Source organism: Ictidomys tridecemlineatus, chromosome 4, assembly GCF_052094955.1.
Source record: "Ictidomys tridecemlineatus isolate mIctTri1 chromosome 4, mIctTri1.hap1, whole genome shotgun sequence".
Taxonomy (NCBI): domain Eukaryota; kingdom Metazoa; phylum Chordata; class Mammalia; order Rodentia; family Sciuridae; genus Ictidomys; species Ictidomys tridecemlineatus.
In genome coordinates, this window is record NC_135480.1 from 44,522,510 (window position 1) to 44,535,893 (window position 13,384).

The 13,384-nt window shown below is 34.0% G+C and overlaps 2 protein-coding genes across 12 annotated transcripts in view; one reads left to right on the forward strand and one right to left on the reverse strand.

Moving 5' to 3' along the window:
- LOC120889616 (tumor susceptibility gene 101 protein) overlaps positions 1-13,384 on the forward strand; it is a 120,233-nt gene that overhangs the window by 82,349 nt on the left and 24,500 nt on the right. The gene's annotated exons all lie outside the window — the stretch shown is intronic.
- The window catches only part of LOC101970352 (L-lactate dehydrogenase C chain), a 31,851-nt gene that overhangs the window by 6,529 nt on the left and 11,938 nt on the right, over positions 1-13,384 (reverse strand). For all 5 annotated transcript variants that reach the window (XM_078046376.1, XM_078046377.1, XM_078046375.1 and 2 more), the window contains exons 4-6: positions 9,791-9,964; positions 7,586-7,759; positions 2,618-2,735 (exon numbers count right to left, since the gene is read on the reverse strand). In XM_078046376.1, the coding sequence (XP_077902502.1) occupies positions 2,618-2,735; positions 7,586-7,759; positions 9,791-9,964 (466 nt within the window). The remainder of the gene's footprint in view (positions 1-2,617; positions 2,736-7,585; positions 7,760-9,790; positions 9,965-13,384) is intronic.

Here is a 13,384-nt window from a genome sequence, read left to right on the forward strand (position 1 = left end):
AAACTAAAAAATAAATATTAAAAATTTCTCTTTCACTCTAAAACAAATTTTAAAATACAGGTATTTTGTCTAACTACAACTAAAAAATAAATATTGAAAAAAAAGGGCTGGGGATGTGGCTCAAGTGGTAGTGCGCTAGCCTGGCATGCGTGCGGCCCGGGTTCGATCTTCAGCACCACATATAAACAAAGATGTTGTGTCAGCCGAAAACTAAAAAATAAATATTAAAAATTTCTCTCTCTCTCTCTAAAAAAATAAATAAATAAAAGAAAAAAATAACAGTCTTTTAAACATTAATACTTATTTTATCTCTTATGAAAAACAAATTTTTAGGGGTTGGGGTTGCGGCTCAGCAGTGGAGTGCCCACCTAGCACATGTGAAGCTCTGGGTTTGATCCTCAGCACCACATAAAAATAAATAAACCAAAGTATTGCGTCCAACTATAGTTAAAAAAAAAATTTTTATCAAAATTTTAGAATGGTATCAATGCACCAAGTTATTAATAATGATTATTTTTAAATGAAAGGTTTACAGGTGAGCCTTCTCTATGCTTTTCCAAATTTTCTACAATAAACATGTATTAGATTTTTGCTTTGCCTCCAACAGTGGTCTCAGGTTTGGACCAACAAACTCACAAAACAAAGAGGTTTCAACTTAGCCCTAAATTTAGTTAGCTTTAAGAAATGATTCAGGAAACATAGTATACAGCATCATCATTTATATCAGAAGATCTTATAACCACTCAGGAAGTTTTAAAGGACTGCACATAATACACATGGTTGTATAAAGCTGGTGTATATACAGACCATATGCCTATTGTGTTGTCTTGTGCTTTTACTATCAATCCAAAACCAGGGCCTCTATTAGAGACCATGCTGATTCATGTCAAAAGCATTTTTAGGCCCTCCATTCAATATGACTAAGACTCTGTAGGGTAAGTAAAAGGAAAGGGATACAGGTTTTGCCTAGTAATCGGTTGGATAATTGCCTACTGTCTATGAATTAAAATGAACAAAGTAATGCACTAGATAACTGGGGACAAATCCAGACCAGTGAGATCTGGATGACAGCTATCTTTCAGGAATAACTAAGATCGGTCCAAAGAAAGAAGAAAATTGATAAATATAATCCTTTTATTGCTATTAATCATACTGATGAAAACAAAACTGTTGATGCAAATATAGAAGATTGAAACATGACTCCTGACTCTCACCCTACATAAAACTCAACTCAAAATGGATCAAAGACCTGAATTTAAAACCTGAAACCATGAAATTACTAGAAAAAAAGAGGAAACACTTTTAAGATACTGGTATAGGCAATGGCTTCTGGGATATGACCCCCAAAGCACAGGAAACAAAAATTAAAAATAAACAAATGAGACTTTATTTTTAAAAGTTTATATAGCAAAAAAAAATCAACAAAGTAAAAAGACAACCTACAGAATGGGAGAAACTATCCATCTAACAAAGAACTAATACCTGGAATATATTACTCAAAATGCTGAACAAAAAAAACCAAGTAATCAATTAAAAATGAGCAAATGATCTGACACTATCAAAAGAAGAAATACAAACCAGGTGTGGTGACATACAACTGTAATCCCAGAGACATGGGAGGCTGAGGCAGGGGAATTGTCTGTAATCCCATCAGTTTGGGAGGCTGAGGCAGGAGAATTGAGCATTCAAAAAATTCAGCAATTTAGCAAGGCTCTTCTCAGAGAGACCCTGTCTGTAAATAAAATACAAAAAGTGGCTGGGGATGTGCTCAGTGGTTAAGGGCTTCTGGGTTCACTCCCCAGTACAAAATAAATAAATAGAAAAGAAACCATGTTTCAAACTAAAAAGGGACTAACATTCTTTGTAGTATAATTATTAGGGAATGGAAAGATGAAAAGTCCAACACTGTGACATCTCTATGGGAAGTAAATGGCTGTTTCATAACACTTGGTTAAAACATGTTTCTTAGTGGCTGAAGTCTAGTTATGACTCCAGGCCACATAGATTCCTGAATTTACCGGGAAATGGTCTTCAATGATCCTTACTACTGAAATTATCCAGTAAAGGGACCTTGTTGAAAATTATAGGAAACAATACTATAAAACTAATGTTTTGTTTGCTAGACATTAATTTAATCTCTCATTCAAAGCTATGTGGTTTACAAGAGTTTGCAGATTCCCTTAAAGAAATTAAAGAAAATTAAACATATCAGTAATGACTACCAAAGTGAAAAGATATTTGGGAAGTTGATTAATGTAATCAACCATGGAAAAATTTGGCCAGAAGCCAGACATAGTGGTACATGTAAACCCAGCTATTTAGGAGGCTGAGACAGGAGAATTCCAGCCTGGGCAACTTAGTGAGACTCTGTCTCAAAATAAAATTTAAAAATAAATAAATAAAAAGGGCTGGGGCTGGGCACGGTGGCACATGCCTGTAATCCCAGCAGCTCAGGAGTTGCTTAGTGCCTCACTGTTGCTGAAGCTAGCTTTGAATTTGTGATCCTCCTAATCTCAGCTTCCCAAACCTCTGGGATTACAGGCATGCACCACTACGCCTAGCTGTGAAATTTATTAATGTTGATTATTATATTAAAAAATTGAATGAGTACTGTTACCTTTCAACAACTTGTTTATGGATTGTTTTCCACTGTTCCTTGTCTGAGTCCGTTCCTAAGTCAGGTTGCAGAGACTTCAGAGGAACACCAGCAACATTCACTCCACTCCACAAGGGCACTAAAAAAAAAATGTATTTCAGAATAAATTCTTCTGGCCAATATTGCATGAGTTATTTTAGTTAACTGTTTTTTAAGTTAAATTACAATCTTACACCATATATTAAAAAATACATTTCAAATAGACAAAAGAGGGAATTAAAAGAAATAACATTATAAAGTGTTAGAGAAAATATAGGAGAATTGGTAACTGTGTGGGAGAGGAGGCATTTTTAAGCAATATACAAAACGCAGATTCCACAAAAAATAAGGACCAATAAGAAAGATACAATATTATAAGAAATTAGAGGGAAAAGAATAACAAATTAACACCTTGCTTTTCAACAGTAACAAAGAACTAAGGGGGAATAACTGCCAATCCAGAATACCATACACAGTTAAACCATCATTCTGGAATGAGGTAAAACCAAAACACCTTAATATAAACAACACTGACAGGACAGGACACAGTTCAGGAAGAAAAATAAAAATCAGAGGAAGGAATTAGATGCAGGACATAAAGCAATAAAAATCAGCAAATGTACATAAATTAAACCAAACATTGATTATTCAAAAAATAATAATTATAACTAGTTTAGAGGATACAAAAGTAGGATGGAATCAGATAAGAAATTAATAACTACATATATAAAGAAAGATGGTAATCAAACCTAAAGCTTTCTAAGGTTTTTGTATTGTTACAAAGAAAATACCCTAATTGTACACTTTAAAAATTTGTTTTGGTAGGCTGGGGTTGTAGAATAGTGGCAGAGCACTAGCCTAGCATGCATGAGGCACTGGGTTCAATCCTCAGCACCACATAAAAATAAACAAGTAAAATAAAGGCATTCTATCCACCCACAACTACCAAAAAAAATTTTTTTTTTAATTTTTACGGGAGGCTTTTTTTTTAAACATTTATTTTTTAGTTGTAGTTGGACACAATACCTTTATTTTTGTTTATTTATTTTTCCCCAGGCCCCTACAGCTGGGGTTTTGGCTCAGTGGTAGACAGCTTGCCTGGCAGGTGTGAGGTACTGTGTTCAATTCTCAGCACCACATGTAAATAAATAAATAAAATAAAGGTCCATTGACAACCCCCTCCCAAATTAATTAAATAAAATTTTGTTTTAAATTTGAAAATCATTCCAAATAGAATACTAACTATATTGAAATTAATGCCAGTCAAAAAAATAAAATTATGGAATATTAAATGTGAGATATTAAGATATTTCTGGTAAAACTATCTTTTAATTGCCTCTTCAGGAAGAAGAGCTGAATTATGAGTTAGAATAATAAACACAGGCAACAGAGTCAGATTAAGGAATTAGACTAAGAAGTATTTGTCCAACTCAAATAAAAACATTTTATTATAATTCTTGGAGTATAAAGAAAAGAGAAGAACACTTTTTTTTTTTTTGAGATAGGGTTTCACTGTATTGTCCAGGCTAGCATCAAATGATTTTTCTGCTCAGCCTCCCAGGTGGTTGGATCTAGGTACATTAAATATTTTGACTAAACAACTGAATGAACAAATAATCCCTGTTTTCAGTAGGTTCACTGTCATTTTGAAAAAAATAGATTTATACATATGATACAATTAGAGAATAGTGTAAGAAGTACAATATTGTAACTATGTATCAGAGATTAAGGGTTTAAATTCAGAAGAGAGGTTGGTGGTGCCTTAATAGTTAAAGTCAATATTGTTTCAATTATATGAAAAATCCAGAATAAACAAATCTATAGAGGCAGAAAGCAGACTGGTGGTTGCCTGGGGCTGGGGGTAAGAACAAGGGCTTCTTTTCCTAATAATGAAAATATTCTGCAATTATATTGTAGTGATGGCTATGTAACTCTGCAAATATATAAATAATCAGTGAATTGTACATCTTTAATGAGTAAATTTTATAATATGTAAATTATATCTTAATAAAGATGTTGAAAAGTCACAATAAATTAAAATGCTCCAGAGAAGACAAATATTCAAATTGATTTTAAAAACTGCTATATATTTCATGTGTAAGATATAGAAAATGACAAACCCCAAATAGTGTGGCCTGGGAAGAGGAAGTGAGGAAGAAGGCCAAACATCCATAACATTGCTCCTTCCCCAAATACATCCCTTCCCAGTGATAAAGACAATCCCTGGGAAGGAGACATCCATCAAGCCTAAAATGGCAGTCTCTGGGAGCCATAATTCATCATATCATCCCATCCTCAAGGCTCCAGTGCCACTGTACTATGCTCATACTGGTAGGTATAGCACCCCGACCCCAGATATATAGAACCTAGGCCCAGCAAAATAGCCATGCTCCCTGAGCCCAGACAGCCCCTCATACCCTTGATCTTGTAGTGATCTCATTCCCAGTGCAGACTAAGCCACAGGCCACCTGGTAGAGACCAGTTAGCCTCCAACCCAGCCCCTCAAATGGAGGTAATTCTTGAACAGCCCTTGTGTACACAGCTGTTTAGTGTCCCTGCCCCCATCCCTAGTGGGGAGGCCACACTCAACTTAGAAGAATAGCTGCACAGACTCCTGCTGCCTTGGCCACCAAGGCACTCATAGGCATCAATGATATTGATTAGAGCTGAAGAAACTGTTCAGAAACTATACTGCTGTGCCTACCTAGAATCAAACACAACACACCCTACCCAACTGACATATTAGCAATCCCTGGGACATATTAGGAAAGGTAAAAATACTTCCCAAGAAAAGTCACTCTACCAGATGTATAGATAACAGTGCAGGGACACAATAAGCATGAAAAAACACAAGGAAACATGACACTGCAAAGAATCACAATAACTCTCAGTAACTAACCCCAGAGAAAGGAAAATTCACTAATTACTTGGAAAGAAATTCAGAATAATGATCCTAAGGGAAAATCAGTAAGAGGAAAAAGGCAATTCAATGAAATGAGGAAAATAATTTATGATCTGAAAGAAAGTTCAACCAGAAGATAAATATCATTAAAAGAGAGAGAAAGATAGAGAGAATTTTTTTATTTATTTATACTTTGGCACAATACCTTTATTTTGTTTATTTTTATGTGGTGCTGAGGATCAAACCCTTTGTTTCGCATGTGCTAGACAAGTACTCTACCACTGAGCCACAACCCCAGGCCCAGAGAGAGAATTTTAAAAACTGCAAGAGGAAATTATTAAATTATATGTAATTCCCCACTAAGCTAATAGCAGATTTCTTAGAAGAAAATTTTCAGGTCAATAGAGAATGGAATAATATATTCAGAAGGCTAAAAGAGAAAAACTGTAAGCCAAGACCATTTTATCTATCAAAGCTCTTCTTCAGAAATAAAAAAGATAAAAAGGCTTTCCCATAATAAGCAATAGATGAGGGAACTCATCACCTCTAGACTAGTCTTACAAGAAATGCTGAAGGACTTGCTTCTACTAGAAGAAAAAGGAATAATAATTACTATCATGAAAATATAAAACTCACTTGTAGAGGTAAAATTCATGATCAGATTCAGAATATGCTGTTACTGTAATGGTGATACACAAACTTTCAAATCTCTAACTAGGAAGATTAAAAATCAAAATGAACAATGATGGGCTAGGGACGTGGCTCAAGCAGTAGCGCGCTCGCCTGGCATGCGTGCGGCCCGGGTTCGATCCTCAGCGTCACATACAAACAAAGATGTTGTGTCCGCCAATAACTAAAAAATAAATATTAAAATTCTCTCTCTCTCCACCTCTCTCTCTCTCTTTAAAAAAAATGAACAATGATAACCATAACTTCAAAATGTTAAAGAAAACATAAAGAAGAAAATCAAGGTAATGAAATATAAATTAGTACATCCATTATGGAAAATTACCTGGAGGTGCCTCAAAAAATTAAAATTATAATTATAATTGCTGCATACAGTCCAGCAATCCCACTACTGGGCCTATAGTATATCCAAAAGAAATGAATCACAAGCATACTCAAGAAATAGCTTGACTATACGGATATTGACACAGGGACACAACAATAAACTTATGTTTATTGCAGTACTATTTACAGTAGCCAAGATTTGCAAATATCCAAGAATTGATGAATAGATTTTTTAAAAATGGAAGATACACATGGATACACACACTAGAATAGTATTCACTCCCAAAAAATGATGAGATTCTAGGCTGGGGTCATAGCTAGTAATCCATGCTTACCTGGCATGTGTGAGGTACTGGGTTCAATTCTCAGCACCACATATAAATAAATAAAAGTCCATCAACAACTAAAAAAATGTTTTTTTAAAAAAAGATAAGATTCTTTCATTTTCAAAAAACATGGATAGAACTAGAGGACATAACAATAAGCAAAATCAGCTAGACACAGGAAGACAAAAGCAGTATTATTTCACTTAAATGTGGAATCTAAAAATGTTAACAGCATAGACGAATACAACAGTTATTACCAGAGACTGGAAAGGAGAAAAGGAAAAGGAGGTTCATGGGTACAAAGTTATGATAGGATTAAGTACTAGTGCTCTATTGCACGTTGAGGCAACTATAGTTAACAATAATGTACTGTCAATTCCAATAGCCAAAAAAAAAAGTTTTGGAATGCTATCATCACAAAGAAATAACAAATTTATAGGTGATATATAATGCTAATTATCCTGATTTGATCATTACATAATTAATACTTATCAATTCATCACATTGTACCCTCTAAATATGTATAATTGTTATTTCAACTAAACTTTTTTTTAAAAAAGTAAAATAAAGAAATAGAAAAAGATACACCAGGAAAATAGCAATAAAATAAAGGTTATGCAGCTATATAAACATCAGAAAAAATAGATTTTGAAGAAAATAAGCATTATTAAAGATAATAAAGATAGAGAATAACAATAGATTTATACCTACCACTAGAATCACCATGTTCTCCAATAATCCAACCATGGCAGCTAGTGGGATGGACACCCAATTTTTCTCCAATGAGGTAACGGAAACGGGCAGAGTCTAGATTGCATCCACTTCCAATTACACGACTTGCAGGTAAACCACTTATCTTCCAGACAACATATGTCAAAATATCCACTGGGGAGAACAATTCATGTTAGAGAAAGAGTCATAGTAACTTCTTTTTTTAAAGATTTTTTTTAGTTATACATTGACACAATATCTTTATTTTGTTTATTTATTTTTATGTGATGCTGAGAATTGAACCCAGGGTCTCTCACGTGCGAGGCAAGCACTCTACCACTGAGCCACAACCCCAGCCCCTAGTAACTTCTTTTTACAATTTGCTTTTCTGAATAGAGAGATACATTATCTTGGAGTCAAATACAGAGTCATTAGAGTTTAATGTGAAGAAAATTAACAAGAAAAGATATAGTTTTTAAAATGTTAAATTGTTTTCTACAAGAATTTTAAAATGCAAAAATCCTCTTTTGAGATACCAAATATGTCTGTCTGCACATCTAATAATCAGTATATCTAGCTGGGAAGAGTAAGCAACTCAGTGAGACCCTATCTCTAAATAAAATACAAAATAGGGCTGGGATGTGGCTCAGTGGTCGAGTGCCCTTAAGTTCAACCCTGGCACCCCCAACAAAAAAATTGTGAGGCACACAAAGAAACACAGGGGAAATGAGTAACCTATAGAAACTATCCCAGACAAAGATTTACTAGGCAAATACTTTAAATGACTATTTAAAATATGCTTAAAGGGCTAAAGGAATGCATGTTTAAAGATCTAAAGGAAAAAATCCAAGGAAACATGAGAACATTTTCTCACCAAATAGAGAATATCAATAAGTAGAAATTATGAAAAGGAAAAGGAACAAATGAAAATTCACAGGAACAGCTCAACAGCAGAATGAAAAATCAAAAGAAAGAATCAGTGACTCAAAGATGGGTAAACTGAAATATTACAGTCTGAAGAACAGAAAGGAAAAAGAACAAAGAACCAAAATTGCACAATATTGTGAACATACTATATGCCATTAAATTGTACACTTTAATTAATTGCATGTTATGTGGATTTCACTTTAGTTTTTTTAAATATATATATTTTCAAATTGTAGTCAGACACAATACCTTTATTTTTTATTCATTTATTTTTAGTAGTGCTGAGGATCAAACCCAGAGCCTCGCACATGCTAGGCAAGAGCTCTACCGCTGAGCCACAACCCCAGCCCTTCACTTCAACTTTTAAAAATGAAGAAAAATGAACAGCACTTAAGAGATTTCTGGGACAGTAGCAAGAGTACCAATATACACATTATGAGTCAGAACTTTTCCTTCAAAAATGAAGATGGTGAGGCTAAAATTAAAAAGACCAACAATACCTAATATTGGCAAGGATGCAAAGCAATTAGAACTCTCTTACAGTACTGGTGGGAATATAAATAGGAACAACCATTTTGAAAAACTCTTTGATAGTTTCTAGTAATTAAACTTAAACTAACCCCATAACCCACCCATGATTGCCCCAGGTATTTACCCAAAAGAAATGAAGGCATATGACCATGTAAATACTTACATACAAATGTTCATATTAGTTTTATTCATAATAGCTGCAAACTAAGTATCTATCAACAGGTGAAATGAGTATTTAAAATGTATAAACAAAAGAATACTTGTCAGCAATAAAAAGGAACAAATCACTGGTATACCCAACAACATGAATGAATCCCAAAATAGTCATGTTGGGTGGAAGGAGAAAGATTAAGTCACTATGATTCTAGGTATATAAAATTCCAGGAAATGAGGCCAGACATGGAATGAGAGATGAAATGCAAAGGAGCACAAAAGAATTTTCAAATAACAGAAATGTTCTGAATCTTGATTACAGTGGTGCATAACTGATTATATCTAACAAAATTTCCTGCACTGGCTGGAGATGTAACTCTGTGGTAGAGTCCTTGCCTAGCATATGCCAAGTCCTGGATTCTATCTCCCCAGAACCATGCCACGCCTTTGATAAAAAACCAACGTCATTGTGATGTATACTTTCATTGCATGAGTGCAGTTTATTATACATAAATTTACCTCAACGAAATTTCAAAAAGAAGGAATGGTATGAACAATCATCCTTATCAGTAAAAAAAAGGAAGAAGTACTCACCTGGGTTTGAAACAATAAGCATTTTACAATCAGGACTATAACGGACTATGGAAGGAATGATTGATTTCATGATAGTCACATTACGTTGGACCAGATCAAGGCGACTTTCTCCTTCTTTCTGCCTTGCACCTGCTGTGACAATAACTAATTTGGAGTTTTCAGATACCTTGTAATCTAAAACAGAAACAACAGTATTTGGATCAAGATTGCCACAATTATTGTGCCTTAACTCTTCAAGTCTATCATCTGCTCTTGGTATTAAAGTATGAGTCTACCTTCATGTCTGGCATTTACAAATCGAGACTTTCTATGCAGTAACATCTTGTATAAACTGAAGGAAGTCTTGTCATTACTGCTTGCCAATTTCCACACAGACAACTCCCAAATATTTTATAATAAAAGAAGTTACCATCCTCTTTAGCCTACATTCCCAGATGATATTAAGGCACAAAACAATGAGTCAGATCTCTGGCTTCTTAGAAACACCATAATGAGCCGAGTGTGGTGGTGCATGCCTGTAAAATCAGCAGCTGGGGAGGCTGAGGCAGGATAGAAGGATTTTGAGTTCAAAGCTAGTCTCAGCAACTTAATGAGGACCTAAGCAACTCAACAAAACTCTGTAACTAAATAAAATATATATTAAAAAGGGGGGGCTGGGGATTTGGCTCAGTGCTTAAGTGCCCCTGGGCTTAATACTGAGTAACAACGGAAAAAGCCCCAAAACAAACAAACTCCACAATGAATCAGAAGGTTAGAACTCTGAGAATTCAAGCATATATTTATGTATATGCTTTAGCATTCTAAAGGTCAGAATATATTTACATCAAATTATTTGTATGGGACTTTATTTCAGACCATGAACAAGTACTTAAAACAATCTTACAAATGTTTCACTTATTGAATCCAATACCAATGTGATATAATGCTTATTTATTATAATAGTCAAGTACTTTTTCAATTACCAATTCCTCTGCTAAGCATCTCTTAATCATATAATTCACAATCTCTTTAAAGAATTTTTATAGCAATTCAGGTAAATGGATGGAACTAGAGAATATCATACTAAGTGAAATAAGCCGATCCCAAAAACCCAAAAGCCCAGTGTTTTCTCTGGTAGGCAGATGTTGATCCATAGTGGGGGAGGAAGACAGGGGAAGAATGAAGGAACTTTGGTTTGTATAAAGGGGAGTGAAGGGAGGGGTGGGGTTGTGGGGATGGGAAGGATGGTAGAAAGAGACAGACATTATTATCCTTATACATGTATGATTACATTAGTGGAGTAACTCTGAACCATGTACAGCCAGAGCAATAAGAAGTTGTGCTCCATTTGTGTACTATGTGTCAAAATGGATTATACTATAAAATAAAATTTAAAAAACTAAATATTTTCTAATTTCCAGTGCAACATTTTCTTGAATTAATGGATTACCCAGATGAACTGTGCAATTTAATTTGTAAACTTTTAGTGCTATTTAGTTATTTTTCTATCATTGAGCCTTAATATAATTCTAAGAGATCAAAAAATATATACTACATAACTTCAGTTCTTTGAAATTCATTGAAAATTGCTTTGTTGTACTCTATGGTTCATTTTGGCTAATGTTATATATTCACTTGGAAAGAATGTATATTATTTATTTGCACAGATTTTATAGTCGTTTGTGGTGGAAAAGTTAATTACCAAATCAGCTATTCTGTCATTCTCAATACTAGAATTCAGTGAAAATTCTAGAATCCTTGCATCTACATTATTACCATTTTTCCCTGAGTACAGTGTAAAAAGTTAGGAAACAGTGTTTACAGGGTCTAAATAATTGATTTTTTTGCTCCCCACAAATTAGGTTTATTTATGCCTGGGAGTCTTTTGTAATTTGCAAGAGCTATTATTAACATTCTCTCCAACAGAAAAGCAAATATGTTTCTACTTCAAATTTCTAAAAACATTTATAAGAAAGGGAACTGTCAGTAGATATTCCAAATTATTTTCCTTACACATCAACATTGACACTCAAGGCATCATCCTAGTTATGTAACATTTGTTTATTTAGCTTCTCACATCTCTGTTTTGCTTCCCCAACTATATTAGGAGTAGTCTGAGGGCAGAGACTATGATGTGCATGTCTTTACATCTCTCTTGGGATCTAACATGTTCTATCAATGCACAATAAATGTTCATTAATCAAAAAAAGAATTTTTTAAAGAATTTATTGCCTATAATTTTCAAATAGGTATTATAACACCATATTATCTTCCAATGGCTATGTCTTAAACCCCTAACTTGATCATAAGCTCCACAATAGGTTCTGAGCTCATATTTCACTCTTCCTTCCTCAAATATCTTAGCACCTTCTGTTTCCAGCACATGGACTCATTCATTGTAAATATAATTAACACTGTAATAATCAATGATATTCCACTGCTGTCTTACATTAGAGCTCATAAAATGTGTTTCCAAGGGCTGTGGTTATGGCTCAGAGGTAGAGCGCTTGCCTACCATGTGTGAAGCCCTGGATTTGATCCTCAGCACCACATATGAATAAATAAAATAAAATATTTTTAAAAAGATGTGTTTCCAAAATGTTCTACTGTAAATCATTCATATAGAAGAGTGTATAAGAAATATATTAAAATTATTTTTAAACATTAAAGTTAACCACAAGAATTGATAGAACACTGCCAAACCCTTGAAAGCCCCTGTGTACTCCTTATAGATTACATCAACATCCTTCATATTTGGAGGTTACCAACTCTTTGGACTGTTGGAAATCATAACCTTACCTTTAAAAAAATAGCTTTAGTCACCTATGCATATTTAAATATTAGTTTTAGCAGTTTTTGAACCATATACATTCCTTTAGCTAAGTATTATATATCTGATAGTCATCCACATTAATGTCCTGTAGTTCATTTATTTTCATTGCTACATAATCTTACAAAGCAAGCTATAAATTAAACCATAATACATTCTTGTATATGTATCCTAGTGTAAATGTGCACCTAGGAGTGCAATTTCTGGGTTTTATGTTCAGCTTCTCCAGGTAATGAGGAACTTTTTTAAAAAAAAAGTTTTATTGGGCTGGGGATGTGGCTCAAGCGGTAGTGCGCTTGCCTGGCATGCGTGCGGCCCGGGTTCAATCCTCAGCACCACATACAAAGATGTTGTGTCCGCCGAAAACTAAAAAAAAATAAAAATATTTTTAAAAAAAAGTTTTACTATGACACTTCAACATGCCATGTTTGACAGCACCTATTGTTCCACCTTCTAACAAACAGTGTTATCACACATTTGTCAATATAATTGGTGTATAATCATATATTGATATTTTTATCTTCCTTTCCTTGTTTACTAATGAGATTGTCTTTTCTTAGATTTATAGGCCATTTGACTTTCTCCTTTTGTAAAATATTCAAGTCATTCCCTGTTTTCTATTGGGCTATGTGTATTGATCTTTTTTCCTTTTTATTAGTTCATTATAATTACACATAACATAGGGATTTGTTATTACATATTTGTATGTACACACAACATAACAGTACATGTACATTCATCTTTTTTTTAAGGGGGGTATCAGAGATTGAACCCAGGGCACTTCA